This window comes from Salvia splendens, chromosome 1 (assembly GCF_004379255.2).
Source record: "Salvia splendens isolate huo1 chromosome 1, SspV2, whole genome shotgun sequence".
Lineage (NCBI taxonomy): Eukaryota > Viridiplantae > Streptophyta > Magnoliopsida > Lamiales > Lamiaceae > Salvia > Salvia splendens.
The window spans coordinates 13,138,608-13,162,630 of NC_056032.1; the positions used below are offsets into that span (position 1 = coordinate 13,138,608).

General features: G+C 39.7%; 3 protein-coding genes, 1 non-coding gene and 1 pseudogene across 4 annotated transcripts; 1 reads left to right on the forward strand and 4 right to left on the reverse strand.

The window, feature by feature from the left end:
• Positions 1-642: 642 nt before the first annotated feature.
• On the reverse strand, positions 643-5,422 carry LOC121743081 (ankyrin repeat domain-containing protein 2B-like). The gene is made up of 9 exons (XM_042136271.1): positions 5,272-5,422; positions 5,084-5,114; positions 3,378-3,532; positions 2,922-3,137; positions 2,682-2,830; positions 1,696-1,861; positions 1,363-1,455; positions 1,054-1,193; positions 643-957 (listed from the first exon to the last, which is right to left on the reverse strand). The coding sequence occupies exons 1-9, from the start codon at positions 5,278-5,280 to the stop codon at positions 858-860; spliced, it is 1,059 nt and encodes a 352-aa protein (XP_041992205.1). The 5' UTR covers positions 5,281-5,422; the 3' UTR covers positions 643-857.
• Positions 5,423-7,775: 2,353 nt separating this feature from the next.
• Positions 7,776-10,867, forward strand: LOC121798275 (annotated as a pseudogene).
• Positions 10,868-11,107: 240 nt separating this feature from the next.
• On the reverse strand, positions 11,108-13,503 carry LOC121743089 (patatin-like phospholipase domain-containing protein 4). Its single transcript, XM_042136281.1, has 7 exons — positions 12,828-13,503; positions 12,481-12,624; positions 12,321-12,393; positions 11,929-12,034; positions 11,765-11,861; positions 11,599-11,694; positions 11,108-11,530 (listed from the first exon to the last, which is right to left on the reverse strand). The coding sequence occupies exons 1-7, from the start codon at positions 13,230-13,232 to the stop codon at positions 11,396-11,398; spliced, it is 1,056 nt and encodes a 351-aa protein (XP_041992215.1). The 5' UTR covers positions 13,233-13,503; the 3' UTR covers positions 11,108-11,395.
• A 1,087-nt stretch (positions 13,504-14,590) lies between these two features.
• LOC121798355 (probable plastid-lipid-associated protein 4, chloroplastic) lies at positions 14,591-23,374 on the reverse strand. The gene is made up of 7 exons (XM_042197350.1): positions 22,921-23,374; positions 16,201-16,520; positions 15,869-15,982; positions 15,654-15,761; positions 15,324-15,398; positions 15,175-15,242; positions 14,591-15,070 (listed from the first exon to the last, which is right to left on the reverse strand). Exons 1-7 carry the CDS (start codon positions 23,372-23,374, stop codon positions 14,992-14,994), a joined length of 1,218 nt encoding a protein of 405 aa, XP_042053284.1. The 3' UTR covers positions 14,591-14,991.
• On the reverse strand, positions 16,583-16,654 carry TRNAE-UUC. Its single transcript has one exon. It is a non-coding gene; the product is annotated as a tRNA-Glu (tRNA).
• Positions 23,375-24,023: the final 649 nt, after the last annotated feature.

A 24,023-nucleotide genomic window follows, 5' to 3' on the forward strand; every position in this document is an offset into this window, starting at 1 on the left:
AGTCAACAATTGCAAGTCAATACAACTACTATCTACTTATACTCCTAGGATTATTGTTTTAACACTGCAGCTTCTCATAAAATGAGTTCACATTGAAAAGTCCAACAAGTTATGCATTAGTTATATATTGGAAAGGTGAGTCAATGCGGTATACCGCACCGAGATTTTGTTTTATCAAAAATATTGATAGAGTTCGACATTGAGAAATTTGATGGTAAAGTTAATTTTGCTATCTGGCGAGTCTAGATGTTCGTTGTTCTTACTCAGAATGACCTAAAAAGTTGTGTCCGGCAAATTGATAAAGCCAACCACTACTACGGAGGAGCAGTGGGAGGAGATGGATGAAAAGACATTATCCACAATCAAATTATGCATGTCCCATGAGGTGCTAAGTGAAATAAATCATCAATGAGGAAAGTGCAGCAGACCTGGAGTAAACTAAAGCCTTTATACATGACCAAAAGTTTTGCAAATAAACTCCGATTAAAGGTGCAACTCTTCACATGTCTGAAGGTACTCCATTCCAATCTATCTTGATGAATTCAATTCCATCATAATTGATTTGGAAAATTTTTGGATTTCCAATAGGCAATTATATAAATTCAGAAGTAAGTGAAAACGGCACATTCTAGGATAGAATGGTTGGTTTAAACAGATGCAACTTTAAATGGCGCAGTGAGTATCAATCTGGAAGAGGAACAGTTTCATACAAATAAATAAAAGAAGCTAGAAATATTGATTAAGATATGTCACCAAATACAAACTGAGTAGCACGCCAAATCTGGAAGGTCGCACTCCAGCTCCTAGACTCAACATAATGCATGAGAGCATGCAGAACTGCGTCCATGCATCTCGGCTTATAGAAATGCATCTTTCTCGAGCAAGGCTAGCACCTCTTTCTGGTTATTTAATTTAGCAACTTCAATTGGGGTCTTACCATCCAGGTTTTGGAGCGTGCTGTGTGCATGGAAACAAACAGATATCAAACGCTTAAAGCTCCAAACAAAAGCAAGGACAAGAAAAAAGCTAACAAGAGGGCAAAGGGATTATTACACTGCAGCGCCATTCTTCAATAGAAGCTCCACACACTCCTTTCTGCCATAACCGGCAGCATAATGAAGAGGAGTGTTCTTGTTCTTATCCAAGGCATCCACCTTTGCATTAGCCTCCAGAAGAAGTTGGGCGCATTTGATCTGAAATCAAACCAAGACATGTAATCAACTTTTAGATAAGGAGCTCAAATGAAGCTGTGTTATGTAAAAGCTATACTATCTCATCTAATATAGTAGCCATAAAGAAGCTGAGGGCTCCGACATAGAAGAACAAGAAGGTTATGAAGCTCAATCTTTTAGTCTGCAATACCTCGCCATATCCACATGCAAAATGCAATGCCGTCCTTCCCTCCGAATCTTCTTCATCCTTATCAGCACCATCAGCCAGAGCATTCTTCAGACCCTGATTGTTTCATAAAAGTTGGTTATACACAAGTAGCAAAAACATGAAGTAGTATGTACAAGATATGCAGAACAGCCTTGTTTTTAATAACTATAGACTTGTCAACTAATATCTGAACAGAAAAAATTATACTAGTAGTAGAATTTGGCAGAGAGTAGTTAAGGAAAAAATATATGAACCCCACAATATGTTTGCTAACCAGTAACCACAAGTTTTCGATGCATCATAGTATACACATACCTCCACATCGCCAACACTGGCAGTTTGGTGAACTATAGATTCCTCATCGTTTCCTTCCTCCTCTTCTTCAGCAGAAGCATCAACACCAGATGCACCACCTTCACCACCAACAGCAAATCCCATGGCTTCACCCAACTTCTGGAGAACATCTTTGTCATTCCAGTACCTGACCATAAACTATTTTCTCAGTAAGGAAATACCATAAAAATGAGTGATTCGCTACTGTAAGTATTGAACTATGGTTTATAAATACATACAGAATAACAAGAACTACTAGTCCAGGAATAAGGTATAATTATTCAACTGTCAACATGACTCATAGAATCAAGCCAGCAAGGATCCTATTGAAAACTTTTTCATTGTAGCACTGATAAATATCCTGATTTATAGATCTTTTCCCCTGCTTCATGGACTTCTAAGGTTATTTACAGGTGTAGGGTTTCTCTATTTTGAGTACTTGAGACCCTGACATGGCTAGAAGGAACTGACTAAGATGTGAGTCATCATTGGCAACATCAAGAAACTTTTGCAAATTACATTAAATGATAGAGTTACGGATAGATTCTTCAAATTAAAAGCAAAATTTGTCAACCAAATCAAAGTTATAGCTTGAGACCATGACACAGCTAGAAGGAATTCACTAAGAAGTTTTCTGTCATCTATGGCCCCCAGCCAGTAACTAGCAAAATTCCTTAAATGATAGAACTACGGATGGTTTCTTCCAATTCAAAACATTTAACTGTAACAGCGAGTCAAATTTATAACCTTTTCTGAGTTCAAGATTTCTCATACTATAAAGTTGTAGAAGAATGCATCTAAATCGATTTAATTTGCATTATAAAAGAAAGTTTACATCCTTTTCTATGGTCACTATATTTGTCTGGATTGTCACTTAGACTCACACAGACACATTACTATCTTATACACTATGAGAGTCAGTAACTGTATTGAGTTAAAAACCAAAAATCTTATGGAGAAAACAAGACCTCATCATAGCAGCAGGACCACCATTCTCAATCTCAGCCAAAATAGGTTTCAACGATGGATCATCTTTGATTTTAGTCATTCTCTCTTCAAGCTGGGCTTTATTTGTTGGGTTAGTAAAACTCTCAAGCATGCCGGACATGGCTGGGTCCTGCAGAAAGGATTCCACACAACAGTTGGACTAACTGTACATGAAAATATGTTTTACTATTAAAAAGGTAGGATGGCAGACCGATAAATACCTGCATCAATGCATTACCCAGTTTTTCAGCCATTGTCATGAATTGTGGATTTTGCATTACTTGTTGCATCGTCGAATAATATTGTTGTGGATCAAAGTTGGGAACACTCTCTTCAACTGCAGGAGCACCTTGAAAGGTTTTCTGAAGTTGTTCTGCCATCTGATTAAATGAAGGATCCTTTGCTATTTGTTCTGCTAATTCCTTAATGCTTGGGTCCTGGAGACACAAATAATACAATTTAGAGAAACAGAAGTCAGGGTATGAAAATGTGAACGTGTACTCAAGAAAGACAAATAGGGCACGCCTATGATAAAAATGAGATTTTTGTACAAAGTTTCTCCATTCCCAAGATGGAACTAATAACTAACAACACTAACTTGACCTACATGCATTAACCCCCATTTAATTGGAAAAACAACAGCAACAACAATTTAGGAAAAGTTTATATATACGTACATTTAGCAGTCCTGACATAGCTGAGAAGTCAAAGGGACCTGGCATTCCAGCAACTGGAGATGGGATTGCAGGGGTTGAGCTTTTCTGTCCAGGTGATGCTTCTGAAGAAGCTGGCTCACCAGGAGCTTTGCTAGCAGCTGCATCAGACTTCTCTTCTGAGGGCAGAGAGTAAGATGCCAACAATGATTAAACTAATCAGCTAAGTGAAAAACATAAAATTGTATAAAAATTTCACATACCAAGAATTAAAGATAGTTGCTTTAACACTATTTTAAATACAAAATTGAACTAGCACTATCACAAAATTTTGATTCACAATAGGATAGTTTTGGAATTCAAATTTTACTTGATACGGCTATTTCCAAAAAAACTAGAAGGGCCGAGGGCGAACTTCAAGTCTTTCATTTGAATCCCATGAATAGACGTCTCCAAACCGAACCGGCCCGGAACCGTCGCCGGCGGTTCCGAACCGGAACCGGAACCGTCACCGGCGGTTAGAACCGGCACCGGAACCGCCGGGCCGGTTCCGGTTCCTCATTTTATGCAAACCGTAACCGGCAGGTCGGAACCGCCGGTTCCGGCGAAACCGGCGGTTCGGCGGTTTCCGACACAATTTCAGGCCTACTCCCTAGCGTTTTCACAATTTCAGGGTTAAACCGGCGGTTCCGGGCCTAAACCGGCGGTTCCGGGCCTAAACCGGCGGTTTCCCACCGCAATTTTCAAAATTTGAAAATTCAAACGGTCCGTAAACCGCCGGTTCCACCGAAAACCGGCGGTTTCGGCGGCGAACCGGCGGTTTCGGCGTTATTTTTCAAAATTTGATTTTTTTTTTTTTTTTATTTTTAATCACAATTTTCCCCTATAAATACCCCATCCTCTTCCATTTCTACTCACCCCATTCTTGTGTTAATAAGAATTTCTCTCTCAATCTCAATTTCTCTATTCTCCATCCTCATTCTCTCAAGTTGTGTACGTTGTTTGCGCTCATAATTTACTCACGTTGTTCTTGTTCACGTTATCATATAGTCATATTCACATAAACACTACTATCTATTCTCTACTTCCAATTTTAAAGTTGTAATTTGTAATTTTGAAGTTGTAATTTGTATCAATAAAATTACATTTGTACATCGCTTCATTCTAATGTTATTTACGCAAGTTTTTTTACATTTTAAACTTGAATTACAATTTACAAAATGCAAAAAAAAAAAAAAAAAAAAAAAAAAAATCGGATAAACCTCCGAACCGCCGAACCGGCCCGGAACCGGGTAACAACCGACGGTTAGGCCGGTTCAAGTGAACCGGCGGTTCACGGTTCATAAACCGGAACCGTGCGGTCTTCGACGGGCCGGTTCCGGTTCCAACAAATCTTGAACCGGAACCGCCGGTTCCGAACCGTGAACCGGCGGTTCACGAACTGTGGTGACGTCTACCCATGAACATCATATTGATGGCTAAGTTTTTACTTTCTAGCCCATGAATCATCCAAAAATAACAGTCTCGAATACAGAAATGCGATCATATCATTGAACCATACCTAAGAATTTAATCAACTGATTCTATTAAATCCACCTACATGAATGATATTAACTGAGAACTGAAGAAATAAAAACTTACGACTAATCTCTCAAATCAACGATTAGTACAGCGAAAAAACCACTCCAAATCGCGAAAGAAAAAACGAAACTCCAAAAAAATAGGCGTACCTTCTTTATCCACCGTAGGGGTTTTTACAGCCTGCACGGAGGGCCAAAAATATATCAATAAGATGATGACATCAGCCGCAAAGGCATCATCAACCGAATTGAAGAAATCCAGTAAATAAAAAACAAATGAAGGAGCGGTTAAAAAAATGCGAAAGTGAATAAATTAAAGGATGATTCTGCAACAGTACATCAGACATGGTTAGAGGCAGATGCTTCCACAGATGGAGATTTAGAGAGGAGGCAAAGAGGGTAAAGATAGAGCTGAGGTTTTGGTTTTGGTTTTGGTTTTGGTTTTGGTATATTGGGGAGAGAGTGTTGAGGTGGGTTTGCGATTTAGTGGGCCACCTTAATCCTCAATCGAATGGCGCAGATTCAATTTTCACCTATTTTGGATTCTTGAGAGTTTGGGCTTCCAATAAGGAATTTCTATCTCTTTGTTACCGTATATTTCATAAATAATTAGAATTTACAATAAAATATTCAGATATTGATTAATTATTTTTAGTTTTTTAAAGTTTGATAGTACCACAATCACATTTGGAGTGTCACAAAACTTTATGTGCTTATATGTAAAGTAAATTCTTTTCAAATGAACATATTTAGAGCATCAACCTGTCCCAGCGGAATTCCGGCACGCCGAACATATTTAGAGCATCAGCCTGTCCCAGCGGAATTCCGATCGGCGTGCTGGAATTCCGTTGCGGACGTCCGTCATTGAAACGAGGATTTTTTTTTATATCGCGTGTGCACAGAAATAGATCACTGCAAGCGCTTGGTCAAGACACCACGCTCCTTAAATCCACTAGAGCACAAGGTCTAGGAACTTAAGAGAACATAAAGTGCTTGGTCGTTGGACACACATCGACTCCCCTTCAAAAAAATATAAATCCCTCAACCCGAATACTATGAATTAGTATAGGGAAGTGGGGTCGATCCCACAGAGATGGACTCGCAAAGTAGTGCTCAGAGACTTTGGACAGACAAATGGCTGCTGCCACGCAACAAAAGGGTTGAGAATTTTAAACTAACTCTAGACCTAGGCAGAAAATGTAAATGCTAGACCTAGGACATGTTAAACTTGTAAATTCAGACTTCGACAACAAGAAACATAACCACTTCCTAGACAGTGTAAACAACTACCTAATCTAGCTAAACAGAATATGACTGAAAGTGGGGACCATAATTCCAAGAAATGGCAAGTACGGAAAGAACTGCAGATTAACAAACTCTGACGCTAGCTCGCAGCAAAATGCATCCTCTCAACCAAATTAAACTTGCAGATGAACAAAACAGAGCAAAAAGCGAGATTCGAACAGAATATAGAGATTTGGTCGTCGTTATCTTGCTGCAACTCGGAAACACATCAGATCTGCGTACACTAGACGGAATGAAAGAAAAACACGTAAACTAAGCATGAAAATCAGATCGAAACTACTCAGATTCACGTCAGAATACTTGATCCACTCCGGATCCAAGACATCCGAACCCAACAACCAACAAATCCAGCAAATCCAACCAAAATTCTTCCACAATCCAACTCCAATCTCCCAGATCTGACCATTAACCTACAATAACTCAGTAAACAGCTGCGAAACGCATCCAACTCAGACAATTTAAAAACTCCAAAATCTCAATAAGCGAAACGATCAAACCAGAAATCAACACAATCGCCATAACGGAAAATCAAACTTGCATTTAAACCAGAAACTATTCGGTGAAAACAGCGAACCGAGCTTCGAACAACAAAGCTCGGCAGAGTAAGTAAAATGCGGAAAGCGGAAAATAAATTGTTTCTTCGCTCCTAACAAGAGCGGTGTTACACCATATCGGAAGCTAAGATGAAACCCGAACGTGCGAACTGAGATCTCCTCAAAACTAGTATCAAGTGTGTGTGTGGGAAAGTGAACTAAGCAACAGGCTGTGGTGAGGTCTCCCCCGGGAAGATCCCTCCAGCTTGCATGCTTCTGCCTTTTATAGATGCGGACATAGCCCTTGAGTCTTCGTAGAAATCCCTATTCTACCCTTCAACTCTGGAGCTTCCTCCGTCGAGCAATTCTCTTCATAATCGTTCACTAAATCGCCAGTTCCTCGACCTTGTGATTTTTTGGTCTTCTTTCCTGGACCTGGCGAATCCCTAGTAAAACGTGCTGGAATTCCGTTGCGGACGTCCGTCATTGTGCATGGTATGCACTGATACGGAATTCCGCCGAGGACACCGCAGTTCCGCGGCGTTACGCGGAATTCCCGTTTATTGCATTAAATTTTTTTTAATTCCGTAAATTGTTTAATTCCAGAAATTGTTTAATTCCGAATATTGTTTAATTTGTGAATTTGTGGTTTTTTTTAATTGTGGGAAGTCTTTCGGGATGTCCGCCACTGTGCAGTGAGAAGTCCTTATGACGTGGCGGAGCCGTGAAAAGTCCGTATGACGTGGCAGGAGGTGTTTTTGGGAATTCCGCGGGGAATTCCGCGCCACTGCTGATGTTCTTAGTGACGTGGGATTGGGAGTGTTAGATGTTGAAGTTATTATAGAAATATAATCTTGTATATATATTCGTAAATTGCAAACAACATTGATTTTTGATTAAGTTTGAGAAAAAGGGTGATTGCATGCGCGCACCGAGAGAGTTGTGAATGTGATCCAAATCGCGGATCGAGATAGATTGATAGCATGAGGAAGTAGTAATTATTAATGGTGGGTGGTGGTGTTGTGTGGGCGGTGTTATTGTTCTCTCTGTTCACACCGCGGAGGAGCGAGGCCATTTGGTTGAATCTGCCGGCCACCGGCACCGGCACCAAATGCGCCCCATTGTGGGTGCCCGCCATCGTCCGCGCCCTACGCCCACACCCGGTGCATCGTCCACGGTTGGTGCGCGGACGATGGCCTATCGTCCGCGTCATTGTGGGCCCGGCGGACGATGGGCTATCGTCCACGCCATCGGGCGCCCCATTGTGGGATCGGTGGACGATGACACGCGTTTTTTAATTTTTGTATAAATACCCCTACCCCACCTTCATTTGTAACGTTTAATTTTCACGATTTCACTCTCGAAACACACATTTTTATTTTTTCGACGAAATGGATGCAAGTCCCAACAGTCCGATGTTTGGGGAGGCGCATTGGCCGGGTACAGAACCTGACGAATATCGGCCATTCGACGCCAACATAATACGATCCCGAATTCAGTATGGAATCATACGGTTTGGATGACATGGAGCCGTCTCCAAACTGACCCGTCGCCCCCTCCCGCAGCGCCGCCGCCTCCGACGCCACCCATCCGCCGCCGCCGCGGCTTCCGCCCCCGCCAAAAAGAAGCGGAACCGGCAACGCGCGTACAAGTTGCCACCTCCAGGAACTTGTGAAGAGTACGCCCCCGGCCGTACGAACTACCAGTCGGATGAAACCCTCGTATTGGCGAGGTGTTGGGTGGATATATCGGAGGACCCGATATTCGCGAACAACCAGAGGCAGCAGGCGTACTAGGAGCGCATCGCCGAGCGTTACAATGCGGCGAAGCCGCCGAGCGCGTACAAGCTCCGTAAGCACTGAGACTAGGTGAAGAGGCAAATCAACCTGTTCTCATCGGAGTACGAGAAGTGCGCGAGGGCGCAGGGGAGAGGCGAGAGCTTGTGCGACGTGCGCGCTAAAGCGTTGTTGTCGTACCAGTCCCTGTACGGCGAATTCAAGCACGAGGCCATCTGGGCGCTCTTGAGGGACAAGCAGAAGTTCCAAGGCGGGATTCTGCACACTGGGCCGACAAAGAGGACGAAGATCACCGAAGCTGGTGGTTACACGAGCAGCGAAAGCGGAACTCGTCCGGTGAACCTCAACCGGACATACGAGGACATTGAGAGTTCCGGCACACCGATGTCCTCCCTGCGTCCCATAGGCGTCAAGGCTGCGAAGGCCAAGGGGAAGGCGGCGGCGACATCATCCTCGACCGCCGCCGCGCCATCGCCGATCCCGGCCCCGAGCGCGATGGCCGCCGCGTATGAGTCGTTGGCAGCAGCCTCGTTTGCGAGGACGTTGTTGCAGACGCACAAGGCCCTCAAGAAGTGTACGGACCCCGCCGAAGTCGAAATTCTCCGGGGGTTGATCGATGAGTTGCGCCGAAAGTTAGGAATTGAGTAGATTAGCCAACTTGAATCGTGTAACTTTTGTGTAATTATTAATGCAATATTCGACGGTTTTTGGTTACTCGTTGTGTTTTTAAATTAGTTTGCATTATATATTTGAAAACATTTAAATTAATTAACAGAACAATATTAAAACATATAGGGCGGGCGTTAGGGCGCCCCATTGCAGGTGAGAGGGTAGGAGGATAAAACTGCTGACGTGGCGCGCCTTAGGGCGCCCCATTGTGGATTCTCTAAGTTGCCTCTAAGTTGCCCATTGTGGATGCTCTATTTTTGTACATATAGTAGCAACAGTAATAATATTTTATTTTGATAAAATTGCCTCTAATAAATCTTGTTGTTTTTCAATACAATTATTGATATTTTTAAAAAAATAGAGAATGATGTTGAATTGTTAATTTTGAGTGCTTCAAATAACAATAGTAATATAATCTCGAGTTAAAGTGTGAATTATTAAAGAATCACTTTGAGTGGAAAATCTGTAAACAAAATTGAAATAAAAATAACGAGACTATTCTTTTTTGATGGTTTCATGACACGGAGATGCATTGAAAATAATTATCTTTTGGCATTTCGATTCACAAAAATTATAAAGATGCACTCCATTTTGTATATTTGAAATATTAATATATTTTTATATTTTTAAATTTTAGCACCGGCTTATATAATTTTCTGGTTCCGTCCCTGGTTTTGGCTGACTACGTCGTCATCTCCGACGATCATGTCCACCCCACTCCCACCATTTCCGCTGAGGTTAATTACCTTTCTTTTTTTTACCCTTTATTTTGGGAATCCTTGACATGTTGAATGATATAAGAGATTTACTTTTTTTTTATATATGTTGTTAGATGCTATTTATCATATAAATGTGTGTTTATAGATAACAATCACTATGTGATTGCAAAGTGATTACAGAAAACAATTGATTAATTGCTTAGTCTGTAAATCAATCCAATTTGATGATGGTTGGTGTATGTGGCAGCTTAGCTATCTCCATCTGCATTAAAAATCAGGTTTCTAAGATAGAAAGCACAAAAAAAGGGGAGGGAAACAAGCACATTCATAATGGAATTTGTGTGATTTTGGTGCAGGTGACTTCTCCGTATGGAAACACTCTGTATCGGCAGGAAATTTGCATTCACGACTACTGAGGATGGAAGCTACTTGGCTTGTTTCTGGGTCGATGGCAAATACTCGGGCGCTCGGGGGGATTAAGCATCAACCAACATGGAGTGGAATTGCAGCAAGGGACTGGGAATCGGTTGCAAGAAAAGAAAAAATCGAGGTGCATGGCTTCACTCACCTCTCTGCTTCCATCAAACCATCTTTACTTAGTTTGTATCTCTACTCTCAGAAAACTCGAAGAGGCAGTCGAGACTGTCCATGAAAATCTTCTCTACCTTAAGACCAGGTTGTTGTTTTCCTTTAAACAAATCTTAACCAAATTTAGTGTTCTAGTTTATCCTTAAAGATGTTGATATTGTGTATGTTTGTCGTTGCAGAAAGGCAGAGATGAGGACGACGAATGAAGCTACAAATCATCGAGTTGCTCTCTACAGCCTCGTGTCACTCACATTCTGCATTGTAGTTTCAGCACTCCAGATATTCTACTTAAAGAGTTATTTCCAAAAGAAAAAGTTGATTTAAATGGAATACTAATGGAGGTGTGTTTTAAGCATCTAGTTTCTTTCAATTGTTCTCTTCTCCAAAAGAAAATCTTTTAATTGGGGTAATAGCTACACTCAGTCTCCTGTTTCACATGAAAAACATTGTGATTCTTTGTTTCTGACATGAAAAACACTTATTCTTACGCAAGAATCAATCAACCCTTACATTGTCAATTACCCTCTTTATCAAATTGGAATAATATTTGATGACAAAATTGAATTACAGTACATAATTTGTAGTGTATATAAAACTCTATATTTGATGTTTTTGTTACACCGCATATCTTCTCTATGATAAGAGTAGCCTCAAATAAATTCATAGGACGTGAATGAACAATTAAGATCCACATCCCTATCCCTATCCCTATCCCTATCACAATTTGCTATGTTTTTTTTTAATCTATATTCTATGCTTCATAAGCCATTCAAGACAAAGAACTTAAACAAGTAGCGCTCTCCAGAGTTTGTACAGTTAATATCGATGCCTGAATTTTCTTTTGTCGGGCCATCAGCAAGCGCTGTCTTGTCGAACTATTTCTTCCACTGGATTCTCCTCCGCCCACACAGCTGCATCAAGATATCCAAGCTCGAAGAGCCTATCAAGAACATGATCCGCAGCTGGCTCGAGCGCCCAATTGAAAAGCTAAAACAGACACATCAACCTTAGTTTCTGTTGCCATGTAAACTGGGAATCGTGTGCAAAAATGTCACCTCTCGGGCACTAGCCCTGTTCTCTGGGTTGCAGTCGGGGCTGATTCCTATTCCTTTCAATCCCAAACGACCAGCAGGAAATGCACAAACGCGCACCTGCAACATCACATTTTCAGTTTAAGGCAGACCCCATCCATCTACAAGTCCATCCTGATTTTCTTATTACCGTCTGAGAAGCAGAGGTTGGTGGCATGAACAGTGTCAAACCCCCATCTATACATAAACGATTGCGGAACATTGTTGCTGGCCTCGGAGCAAGATATCTGTATCAAAGATTACTTTTCAGTTCAAAGAATTGTTCCATCAAACCAGGTTAAATCAGAATTTTACCCAGGAATGAATGAGGAGGTGAAAACAGCATTGATAAGGTCTTCTTTAGAATCAAATTGGTCTACAAGAACACCCCTCGGCCTCCACATAATCTCCGTTACAGCCACTGCATTAAACCACCAAAACAAAGTTCTATCAAAATTCTTCCTCTAGAAATTACTTAGGTACTAGATCGATTGCAGGAAATGTACAATTAGTTATCTTAACCTAAATTAATTATTCAGCCGTTTTTCAAAAGGACATTTATACGAATGCAAGAGTGCTAAAGAAGGCCTAATGCATTTGTTTTCAAGGAGATACATGTAATACAGCCATGCAAAAATGACCATTCTCCTATACATTATAGTATTGTGTTCCAAATGATTATGCGTGAAAAGATAACTTATACCGACCACGAACCCTTCCACTGGACCTGATATGAGCATCTTCAGGCAGAAACTGGTCCAGAACATCTCTAAGCACAGCCTGAGCCAAAAAAATCAAACAAACATCTAAACTGAAGTGTAAAGTAGTTTCAACTTCCGTGTACTATCATATTGTTAATGGTAATACCCCAAGGCGGAACGCAGTCCCTCGAAGCCTGCAATCTTCAGCCAATATCTTGGTAGCCACCAGTGCCTCCTCCATGCTTGCTCCCGAGGCAATCACCGCACACACAATAGCTCCAGCAGACGAACCAGCCAACGGTGTTGTTTCCTTTTTTTTCACAAATAAGAGGATCAAGATCATGAAACAGCATAACCAAAGATAATCAATGTTGTTCACAAAGTTTGAAACAAATTACATGCCCCACAATCTCAATACACTAAAAGCTTTGATATCCATAAAAAACCAATCACTCCCAGTCACAAAGTTGAGACTAAAATTAGCATTGAATTGAATCCCTAGGGAGGGAGAACCTTGATATAACCCTTCTCAATGAGAAGGCGAGCCACCCCAAGATGGTAAGGGAACAAGAGCCCAGCGGCGGAGAAGCTAAACCCAGGGCTAGTAACCGCCGTGCGCCGCTGCTCCGCCTCAACGTCTTTCTCCCCTTGCTCCCACACCACCTCCGGCTGAACCGGGTCCTCCACGACGGCCCCGATCCCCTCGTTGCTCCGCCACCAACCCCTCTCATTCTCCGGCACCGGAAGCTCCCCGCCGCCCACGATTTTGCCGTTCCTCTTCAGAATCCGAGCCGTGATGCCGAGAAAGAGCTCCCCCGTAGCGACGGCGAAAGACTTCTTTTCGTGGCCCGGCGGCGGAAGGGTGGCTTTCGTGGAGAAAGCGACGGCGGGGTGGAGGAAAAGGGAGGAGGAGGCCATGATTGGTGTGCTTTGAGAATGGTGGCCTCAGAAACATCGAAATTAAGTTTTCATTTAAAATATAGAGTAAACGTTGTAATCGAAGGATCCTTTCATTTCAGCCACGTAGAGATTATTTTCTTTTGGAAGGGATCTATCTTTGCTATTGTAGCTCGATTGGGAATCTCACAACTGGAATCTCTATATAACTGTCCGATCGTTGTGGTCAATTATGCACTTCAAATCACAACATTGGATGAGGAATACTATACACTTGCAACTGAATCCATCTTTTGCTGCAAAATTGGTGCTCTCGTTTGTATATAAAGAATTGAACCAAGCATAAGAGTGTACTGACACAACCAAGATTCTGCCTCGCAGATGCGGCTCGCGCTCGTCCTCCCGAGCCCGCCGCGGCTCTTCTATTGTGGACACTCTAAGAATCAACTAGAATTAAGATGCAAAATCAAGATAATAAGTAATTACCACAAGTCTAAAAATATGATATAATTATAAATCACACGCGTTTTAATGTACAATTAGTAAAGTAAAAGAAAAATGAGCGAAAAATGGTGGAATTAGTATTAGTGGATTGTGGGATCCACATCTAGAATTACGTGTATGGTTTGTACTCTATTTGTTTAAAAATTTTCATATTTAGAATTGGTCTAATTTTGGTGAACGTCCCAAAATGGTCAAATTAATCTATATTTTTCGATGTGAGTAGCATGATTAATTGGACTACTCGTTCTGTCCCGCAAGAGTATGCACTTTTGTGGACACGAGTTTTAATGCACAATTAAAAAAGTAAGAGAGATAGAAAGAAAATGTAATTAAATTATGGTAGATAATGGATCCAGATTCAGCCTCAATTGAGAGAAAAAAAGTTTTTAATATTAGAATGTGCATATTTTTGTAAAATAGACTAAAAAGAAAAGAGTGCATATTTTTGTGAGGGAAGGGGGAAATATTTGTACTAAGTTTTTACCCTTATAATAGATAGTACTACTACAAGTTTGAATCTATGTATCTCAGTTCGTATTTTATAGTTTTGGGATTTATACTATTTGATCCTTTTTTTATGTATTTAGATTAGATTAACTGAATATGTAAACCGATCAGCTTTGTGAGCAATTCTGGATGGAAGCTTTGAAATGATGATTCATGTGCAACAGCAAACAAATAGGGAATAATCTATTCAGTTTCACAATTGTATAATTCGAATGAAATAGTGTATAAATCCAACATATATGCAAATCGGTTTTCTATAACTCCATACACACCATGCAAAACTTGACTACCATCACTCCATCAATGAAAAAGTAAAAGATATTGACAGCAGAAATGTTATCAAGCACCAGACAGCACAAATTCTCAAATCCCCAGGAAGTAAAAAAACCAAATTAACATCAGAAAATGCCAATTAAATTGAACTTTAATCAATAACAAGAAACTATAGATTGCAAACAAACATCGAAAGATGTGGCCTTCATTTGAATAAGGTTAGCTACTCATTCACCAACAACTCAAATTCCATCAACTTCGAGAATGCAGCAACGACACCATTAGGCGAGAATTGTGATTTCGAGAGAAAATTTGCCTCAGAAAAAATGTTAAAAATACATGTGACGGAACTTAAATACTACATATATTTTCCCTTATACACATACTTTTACAGTAAAGTTTTGAAACACAACCAACACTAACCTCCCCTTGATCGCCCCTCATACAGTCATACTATTACAGTAAATTCATCTCTGTTGAACCGTGTTTGGAGCTCCTACACGGGTACTCTGTAAAAGGGATCCACCATTCCAAGTATAAATAGATTCCCTTGATTTCCCCGCGATATTCTGCAACTAATATAAACATACTCAAAGCTCGAGCTTTGGTTGAACCCAGTCATGAGTAAACTATGCAGCTGAAAGAAACGCTACATCAGAGAGGTTCCATGATGTCTTACCGCAGCTCTTCATCCAAGTACGTAATTTCAAGTTTACCACGCCCACTTCCACGTGCCTTAATAGGTATCTATGCAACAATAGTAAAAAACCTTTAAGGATGAAAAGAGTACAAATGGTTGAAGAATCAAACAAGCAGTGATTCACCTACCACACCAGCAATCTTAAAAGTATCGAACTTAATAGCAACTCTTCTTTGATTTAGTGGAACCAAATTAGCTGTAGCCTGATTTAAAAATAACAGCATGTCAGGTTCATCTGAAGGAAAGCAAATATGGAACTTCCCAACATATTCAGCATATCTAAGTTTGATGATATGGTATAAACACGTAGCTCAAATCGTATAAAGATTTATATAAATTCAACTATCCAAACACCTTGATAGCAACCTATCTCTTATAAGCTGTCTCAAATAAGCTTAGCCAAACAGTCTTAGAACTTAATAGGAAAACACAAGTGCTTGCGATGGAAATCATACTACCTGATTGAAAAATGGCCAAGTTTCGATATTTTGAGCCCTCAAGGTATCCAAGTTGATTGCTTGGTAAATTTTTCCATTTGGTCTGAGGATCTTGGGTCTCTGCCGCAACTTTATAACAGAAGAAAACCTTGTTGTTCAGAACAATGATACGATTATCTATCTAAGCTAATCATGATTGGTAAAATCCACCCCCAAATAAAGAAGATGTAGCGAACCTCACTCTGAATAACAGACTTGGATGTTGTGAACAAGAGCTCCCATTTCCCATTCAGAAGATTCGACTTGAGCGGTTCTTTCACTTTGTTCTTCGCTTCAAGTTTGCTTGCAATCTGCGGGGGAAAAAAACAAATCAGAAGACAAACGCAAGGGCTTATTAATCGAATCGCTCTTTATCTACTCTGCCAACTGCAGATTACTTCTATTAACAACCACCTTCACTCACTAAATCATAACTATGCCTGATTGATTGTGCATTTTCCCCACCAACAAAATCCCTAATAAATCCAGCGACGCAATTGAGGAGCAGAAAGAGGAGAAAACAGCTTACCTGATCGACAAGCTGCTGGTCCCCCGGAGTAGCGTCGGCGCCTCGGTCGAGCGGAGCAATAGCATCGAGAAGCTGCTGCTTCAGGCTCTCGATTTCGCTGCTTCTGTCCAAGAAAGGGGCGAAAAAGGAAACCCCAATTCTCCATTGATCGGAAATGCGAAATCCTCGATTGGAGATGTAGCTCGATAATTGAAGTGAAGCATCGCGGTAGTGTTGGTTTGATGACAAATGGAAAAGGCGTTTCGGAGAGATAAAAGCTGTAGAGTATGAATCAATGGAATGGAACTGCTGAGGAGAAAAGAGGAAGAAGGAATGCCATTTATTTGCGATTCAGTTGTCCGTTGCAAATAACGGTTTTGATATAAATATAAAATCAAAAAAGTTCCGTTGCCGGGAATCGAACCCGGGTCTCCTGGGTGAAAGCCAGATATCCTAACCGCTGGACGACAACGGATTAGTGATCAACTATCCAACAAGAAAATATTATAAATACTAAGTTTCCAAGTTTAGGTTCAACAATTATAATTTTCCCATTTCGCATAGTTAACTTGTACCATATCATATGTGGAGTACTAGTTTTGGTCAATCACTACTTCAAATCCGATGGTGAAAACAAAAAATAACAGGATTGAAGTAGTAAAATCGTAACTTTGAAATTCCTCTGTTTGTCTAACTTTTATCTTTATAATTTATTTTATTCATGCTTATATTTATTTTGTTAGTTATAAAAACTCCATTCATCTAGATTGAAGTATTCCGTTTACATATTAGTTCTTGTGATTCGATACATTGTGCTTTACTTTAACTATACTGAATACTAGTTTATATATTTATCGTTACTTTTAGTGCTAATAAATATACATAAATATGTTCATTAAATTATTATCGTATTTACTAATTTTATTAGAATTTTTATAAACCAAATTATGTAATGCATATATACAATGTTTATTCTGTATATAATCAAACTATTATCTATATTAACTAGTACTATAAAGCAAAGAGAAAAGATAAATGTATATAAATTGTATATGTACATAATATTTTTAAATTTAATTGTATTTAATGAAAAATTAATTTTATTATTTATTGTATTATATGTAGAAATAAGAAAGAAGTGATATAAAAATTTTATGTCAAATCATGTTATGATTTGTAGCTTGATTCAAATTAATTATTCTATATTTAGTAAAAGAATATTTTATTTCTTAAATATACAAATATTTAAGTTAAAATTTCTAAAAAAATTGGAAGTGTTGCAAAATGATTAGTATGAAATTTATTTTAAATCAATTAATGTTTATAAATCGATTTTCAATGTAAAATGTTAAAAGAAGTTCGATTATGTACATTTATCACTACCCGCATAGAGAAATTATAGTTGGTGCATGAATTGGGATACGACTTTGACTTTCAAGCAAAAGGACAAATTGCAGATAAGTGACAGTTACTTTTACGCTATTTCTTTATACTATTATGCATTGGCTTTAAATATTATCACCGTACATTTTATTCACCTACTACATCTCCTACTACACACACAAACATGATAAGTGATGGTGATCCTTAGGGATGGTCTATTCAGTCATTTCCCTTTTTAATTTGATTCCATTTCCATTGGATTCCAATTCCATAATATTTTGTTTTCTATTATAGTATTTCATTATTAAATTTACTAGTTTATATAAATATTATTATTTCTCATAGTATAAAAATAGGTCACGTTTATTATAAACAATTGCATTTAATTATAAATATATATATGATTTTTCAATAAATAAATTGATATAGTTAAAACTAAATATATAAGAAATAATGGTAAAATAGTTATAAAAAATAGTACTCCAGTAAACTTTTGAGGGTTAGAATAAATATGATAAAAAAGGGTAGAGTCCATGGAACAAATTGTATTACATTAAAATAAATTCAAATTCATAACTATCACTAATAAACAAAATAAAAAATTACATCCTGACTTTAAATCCGTTAAATATTAATTAAAAATAGAAGTAAAAACAAATACTTGCTTTCAAATTTCAATTAGCAAAACGTGCTTTCTTCCTCCTTTTTATTCAGTCAATATCGGTTTATCTTGTTTTATTCACAACTGAATTCTTATTCGTCTTAGAAATTTTTGAATTTGAGAATCAAAATTCAGGAATTTTAGTTCCAGTCAAAATGGCAAACGTTATTGTAAGACCATTTTTCTAGAGTATCTTTGACTGGAGCGGACTTGCATGGAGGTGTGGAGGCCACGAGCCAACAAATATGTTTGTAATTTAAGGTTACAATTATAATTTTTAAATATTACTACTATCATTTAATTAGCTAAATTTAAGAATTTTGAATTTGTGTTATGTTTAACCTTACTACTAATTCATTTCTTTTTCTCTGTTATTTCTATTTGTTTTAGGATTAATATCAAGAAGTTATATTAAATTCTTTTTTTATATAAAATTAGTTAAATTTTTAAAATAAACTTTGATGAGGAAGTGGCAAATAAAATGTCTTTTTAGACTCAGTACAATATGTCTGGCTCTCTTTAATTAAAACTTTATGCTACATATAAAAAGTAAGCATATCTCACACTACAAAGATAAATCTGTAGGAATCCACAATAAATAATACTCCATTAAAATGCTGATTTTGCATCACATAAAAGTAATTGATATGCAAGGTTAGAAAGATTATATGAGCACATACTAATATTAATGCGCCCATCGAAGAATCCTACTTCTTTCATTTTGTCGTTTCCTCGCTTCTATGATTTCTATCTCCTGAAATTACAGTAATCACATTTTAATCACTTTGTGTTAGCAACATGGCACCTTAGACTATTCTTATCTAAAAACAATAATTTCAAATGATGAAAATAGATTTTGTAACTTATTAATCATATGGATTTACCACATTAATGAGAGATTATTTGTCCACTAGATATATTGACTACCATTTCTAAAATTATGGAGTAATTAAATTTATTATTAGAAAATTTACTTCATTGTTTGTGTTGAAAGATATGAGTATTATTCATTCAACTTGTTCATTCAATTACAATAGGTATGCCTCCTTTAAATAGGCCAATGGTTACATAAAATTGGCAAGATTTGCCATAATACTCATTCCCTAATTAATTTTTTTTCCTTGCTTACCTATTTTCCTTACTTACATATTTTCATTTCTAACACCCCCCCTCAAGTTAAGTAATGAGATTACCGATACTTAACTTGCCCAATACCTCATGGAAGCTTCTTGCATCGACAGCTTTCGTGAGTATATCCGCCAACTGATCTTCATATCTCACAAAAGGAAGTTCTACCGTCTTGGCCTCTATATTGTCCTTGATGAAATGTCGATCCACCTCGACATGTTTTGTCCGATCATGCTGAACTGGATTTTCAGATATACTGATTGCCGCCTTATTATCACAGAACAACTTACATGACTTCTGTGAGTTTAAGTTCAACTCAGTCATCAATTTCCTCAGCCACAGAATCTCAGTCAACCCACTCTTAATCCCTCGAAATTCAGCTTCTGCACTTGACAAGGCTACCACTTTCTGTTTTTTGCTTCTCCACGTGACAAGATTTCCTCCCACAAAGGTAAAATATCCAGCAGTTGATTTTCTGTCATTTGGGTTCCCTGCCCAATCAGCATCCGTGAATCCATGAATCTCTAAATGTCCATGATTCTCGAATAGAATCCCATGGTTCGCTGTCCCTTTCAGATATCGAACAATCCTCAGTGTTGCTTCCCAGTGAGCTACTTGAGGTGCATGCATAAACTGACTAACTACTCCAACTGCATAAGCTATGTTGGGTCTAGTGTGAGATATGTATATCAATTTCCCAACTAAACGTTGATATCTCGTGCGGTGAGTGGCTTCAGCTCCTTCAACTATCCGCAGACCATGATTCTGAACCATAGGAGTATCTGCTGGCTTACAGTCCAGTAGTCCTGTCTCGGTTAACAAGTCAAGTACATATTTCCTCTGACTGATGAAGATCCCCTTCTTTGACCTTAGCACTTCTATACCCAGAAAGTACTTTAGTAATCCCAAGTCCTTCATTTCAAACTCTGCAAACAAATTCTTCCTTAGCTTGCTTATTTCCTCTTCATCATCTCCCGTGAGAATCATGTCATCTACATAGATGATGAGGCATGTAATCTTTCCTTCTCTTTTCTTCAAGAATAATGTATGATCAGAGTTGCTTTGTTCATACCCATACTTCTTCATTGCCTCAGAGAATCTCCCAAACCAAGCTCTAGGTGACTGCTTTAGCCCATATAGTGTTCGTTTTAGTTTGCAAATCTTTCCTCCTTCGAAATCTCCAACAAATCCAGGTGGTGGCTCCATGTAAATGGGCTTCTTCAGTTCCCCATGTAAGAATGCGTTTGTCACGTCGAACTGATGTAGTGGCCATTCCATGACTGCCGCTATTGAGAAGAGCACTCGAATAGTACTCATTTTTGCTACCGGTGAGAATGTTTCAGCATAATCAACTCCATAAGTCTGAGTGTATCCTTTGGCCACAAGTCTCGCCTTATACCTTTCAATCGACCCATCTGGCCTTCGTTTGATAGTGAAGACCCATCTGCATCCCACAGTTCGAACTCCATCAGGTTTAATACATACTTCCCATGTATTGTTCTTCATCAGAGCCCGCATTTCTACTAGCATTGCTTCTCGCCAGTGAGCAATTTTCATAGCCTCCTCGGCCGTATATGGGATTTCTTCTTCTTCGTAAAGTGCTGCTTCAAACGCCCTAGCCATCTCTGTTAGATTTGCTTTAGCCAGATTCGCCATAGAATATCGGCTTCTACTAATCCTCTCAGGACTGTATCTCTTAGCCGGGACCCCACGAGTAGTTCTGTTGGGGAGTATATAGCGGCCGGTATCACCATCAATTGCTGCATTCTCATTCTCGTCTACACCAAAAGTGTCAGGAGTAATAACTGTATTATCTGAGCTAGTTTCAGGAATTACCTCGGATATCACTGGATGAGGACTCGATTCAGGCGTAGGCGGTTGAGGAGGCTCTACAGCAGATGTGACTGACTCGGCAGTGACACTAGCTTGTTCTGTTGGTTCCACGTCCGAGATACTTGGATGTGGCATCGGAAAACTGAGGGGTCCAATTTTATCACACTCCCGCTGAACAGCACTCCCCCCTGACCCCGAGGTTGGGTGTGATAGAAGTATTCACTTTCTAGAAAATTACAATTCATGGTTGTTATAACCTTCCTAGACCCCGGGTGATAGCATCGATAGCCCTTCTGATTTACCCCATACCCCAAAAAACACATTTTATTGCACATGCAGAAAATTTTCCTCTTTCGTGTTTCGGTACATGCACATAAACGGAACAACCAAAGATTTTGAGCGGAAGTATGAGAGGTGGGGGAATATCAGTTAGGGATGCGAGAGTCTGCAAAGGAGTTTTCATACCCAAAATTTTTGTAGGCAAACGATTAATCAGGTAGACAGCAGTGGCAACAGCTTCGGGCCATAAAAATTTAGGAACATTTGAGTCAAAAAACAGGGCTCTCGTGACCTCTAGGATTATCCTATTCTTTCGTTCAGCTACACCATTTTGTTCAGGAGTGTAAGGACAAGTAGTTTGATGAACTAACCCCTTTTCTTTAAAAAAATCAGTTATGTCTTTGTTAACAAATTCCCTACCATTATCGGATCTAAGAATTTTGATCGTGGCTTGGAATTGTGTCTGGATCATTGTAAAGAAACGGGTAAATTTTTCAAAAACGTCAGATTTATGCTTCAAAAAATATACCCAAGTCAATCTAGTGCAGTCATCCACAAGAATGAGAAAATATTTAAAACCATGATCACCAACAATAGGAGCTGGACCCCAAACATCGCCATGCACTAGAGAAAAAATAGTCTTAACACGAGTATCACTTGATCTAAAGGATTGTCTATGGTTTTTTGCCAAAACACAAGATTCGCAAGTAATATCCTTAAAATGGGAAAACTTTAGAAAAAGCAATTTTAAATACCCCGAGGATGGATGCCCCAATCTGCGGTGCCACAACCAAACTTCCCGATTTGCAGATCCGTGAGCAAGCATCGCGGTGCCACCTTGTTGAGTAATCTCATCCACATAATAAAGACCTTGACGCTCAGTGCCACGCCCAATTATCCTCCTCGTCCTGATATCCTGTAATACACAGAAATTTGGATGCATTAGTAACGTACAGCTTAATTCTTTCGTCACGTGACTGATAGACATAAGTTTATGAGATAATTTGGGCACATAGAGGCAATTTGTAAGCTTCAGGGTTGGGGATATTTCAATGGTTCCACTCCCACCCACAACGGTCAACTCTCCATCGGCAGTTTGAATTTGGCTTTTAGTTGCCCCATTAAATTCAAAAAATCTTTCAGATCGTAGGTCATAGTATCAGTTGCCCCACAATAAAAAATCCACTCACTCTCCTTAGGGTCAATTTTACTTTGGGCAATGCATGCAATAAGTATATTTTCCAAGGGTGCAAAACGATTTGGGCTTAAGACGGAACTTTCAGACAGTTTTGGGGTCAAACGTGGAATATAGTTTTTCTGGGGTCCTAACTGTAATTTTCGTGGGTCATATTGCATATATTCTGAACTATAAGGACCAGAAATTAAATTACTCATGCTTTGGGGTTTATTCTGAAAATCAAATTGGGGATCGGGGTTTCTCAACCCCAATCCGTTACCTCCATATGACCCGCCTCCTTTCTTCTCCGCGAAGGCTGCCTCGCCGGGCCTGCCGCCTCCACCCGGTTGAGGACCGGTATCTCCTGCTCTCCCACGGGTGTTAGTCATCTCCCTATTCCCTGCTCCTTGCAGAAATAATCCGCCTCCATCTTCGACTCCGATGGCTAATCGAGCTTTAGCCTTTTGATTTTCATCCCACCATTCCGGAAATCCAATGAGGAGGAAACATGTATCTCGAGTATGTCTTTGTTTTCCGCAATGAGAGCACCAAAATTTTGATTTGTCGGGTTTGAAACCGCCTTGGCGATTGGGCTGTTGCGCGGCGGTTCGTGGTGGTGGCTGTTTTGGTCGCTGTGGTGGCTGGTTTCTGACGGCGAACCCGTGTCCGACTTGGCCCGATGATGATCCATCGTTGATTGCGCCGGTCTGGAGATCGATGTCTGCTGTCGGCATGATTTTCAACCGCGTAGCTTTTCGTTTTACCAGACCGTATGCGGTCTCGGCTGAGGGCAACGGGGTTTCCTTGAGAATATCCCTTCGGATCCCGTCATATCTTGTATTCAAGCCTGTTATGAATTTGAACAGCCGCCTTGTTGCTACATACGTTCGAAGTTGGCTAATCCCCTTGTCGCAGCAATCCACAGGTTGATGTTGGCATCGGTCAATTTCGACCTAGATTCCGTGGAGATGTCGCCAATATGTTTCTAGCCCATGTTCCCCTTGCACGATTCGGCCTGCCTTTTCCTCTAGATCGTACAACAGATATGGATCTGCAGTACTTTCGAATGTAGTTTGTAGGCTCTCCCACAGAGCTTGCGCGGTTTGGTGATGTGCAAAGTCGACAACAATTTCTGTTTCGACGTTGTCAATTATCCATGAGAACACTGTCATATCGGCTTCCTCCCATTCTGTGTACCCCTTCATTCCAGGTTCCGGCGGCTGCGGTGTACCGGTGATATACCTGTTTGCTCGTCTTCCCACGATGGCTACTCTCATCAGCCGTTTCCATAGGGGATAATTCATCCCGTTGAGTTTAACGGCTAGAGTAACATTCTTACTCATCTTTAATCGTGTCTCCTCCATATTTGGTTTCTCTTCATCG

Excerpts from the sequence above, each read along its gene's own strand:
- LOC121743081 (XM_042136271.1), bottom strand. Across the intron at positions 3,533-5,083 it reads CCCTACGGTGGATAAAGAAG|AAGAGAAGTCTGATGCAGCT; the intron begins GTACGCCTATTT and ends CTCTGCCCTCAG. Across the intron at positions 3,138-3,377 it reads CTATGTCAGGACTGCTAAAT|GACCCAAGCATTAAGGAATT; the intron begins GTACGTATATAT and ends TTGTGTCTCCAG.
- LOC121743089 (XM_042136281.1), bottom strand. The coding sequence starts at position 13,232 with ATGGCCTCCTCCTCCCTTTTCCTCCACCCCGCCGTCGCTTTCTCCACG. Across the intron at positions 11,862-11,928 it reads ACCTCCTCATTCATTCCTGG|ATATCTTGCTCCGAGGCCAG; the intron begins GTAAAATTCTGA and ends TCTTTGATACAG. Across the intron at positions 11,695-11,764 it reads CAACCTCTGCTTCTCAGACG|GTGCGCGTTTGTGCATTTCC; the intron begins GTAATAAGAAAA and ends GTGATGTTGCAG.
- LOC121798355 (XM_042197350.1), bottom strand. The coding sequence starts at position 23,374 with ATGCCGACAGCAGACATCGATCTCCAGACCGGCGCAATCAACGATGGA. Across the intron at positions 15,243-15,323 it reads CTTTTAAGATTGCTGGTGTG|ATACCTATTAAGGCACGTGG; the intron begins GTAGGTGAATCA and ends ATTGTTGCATAG. Across the intron at positions 15,071-15,174 it reads TACTTGGATGAAGAGCTGCG|TTGCAGAATATCGCGGGGAA; the intron begins GTAAGACATCAT and ends TGTTTATATTAG.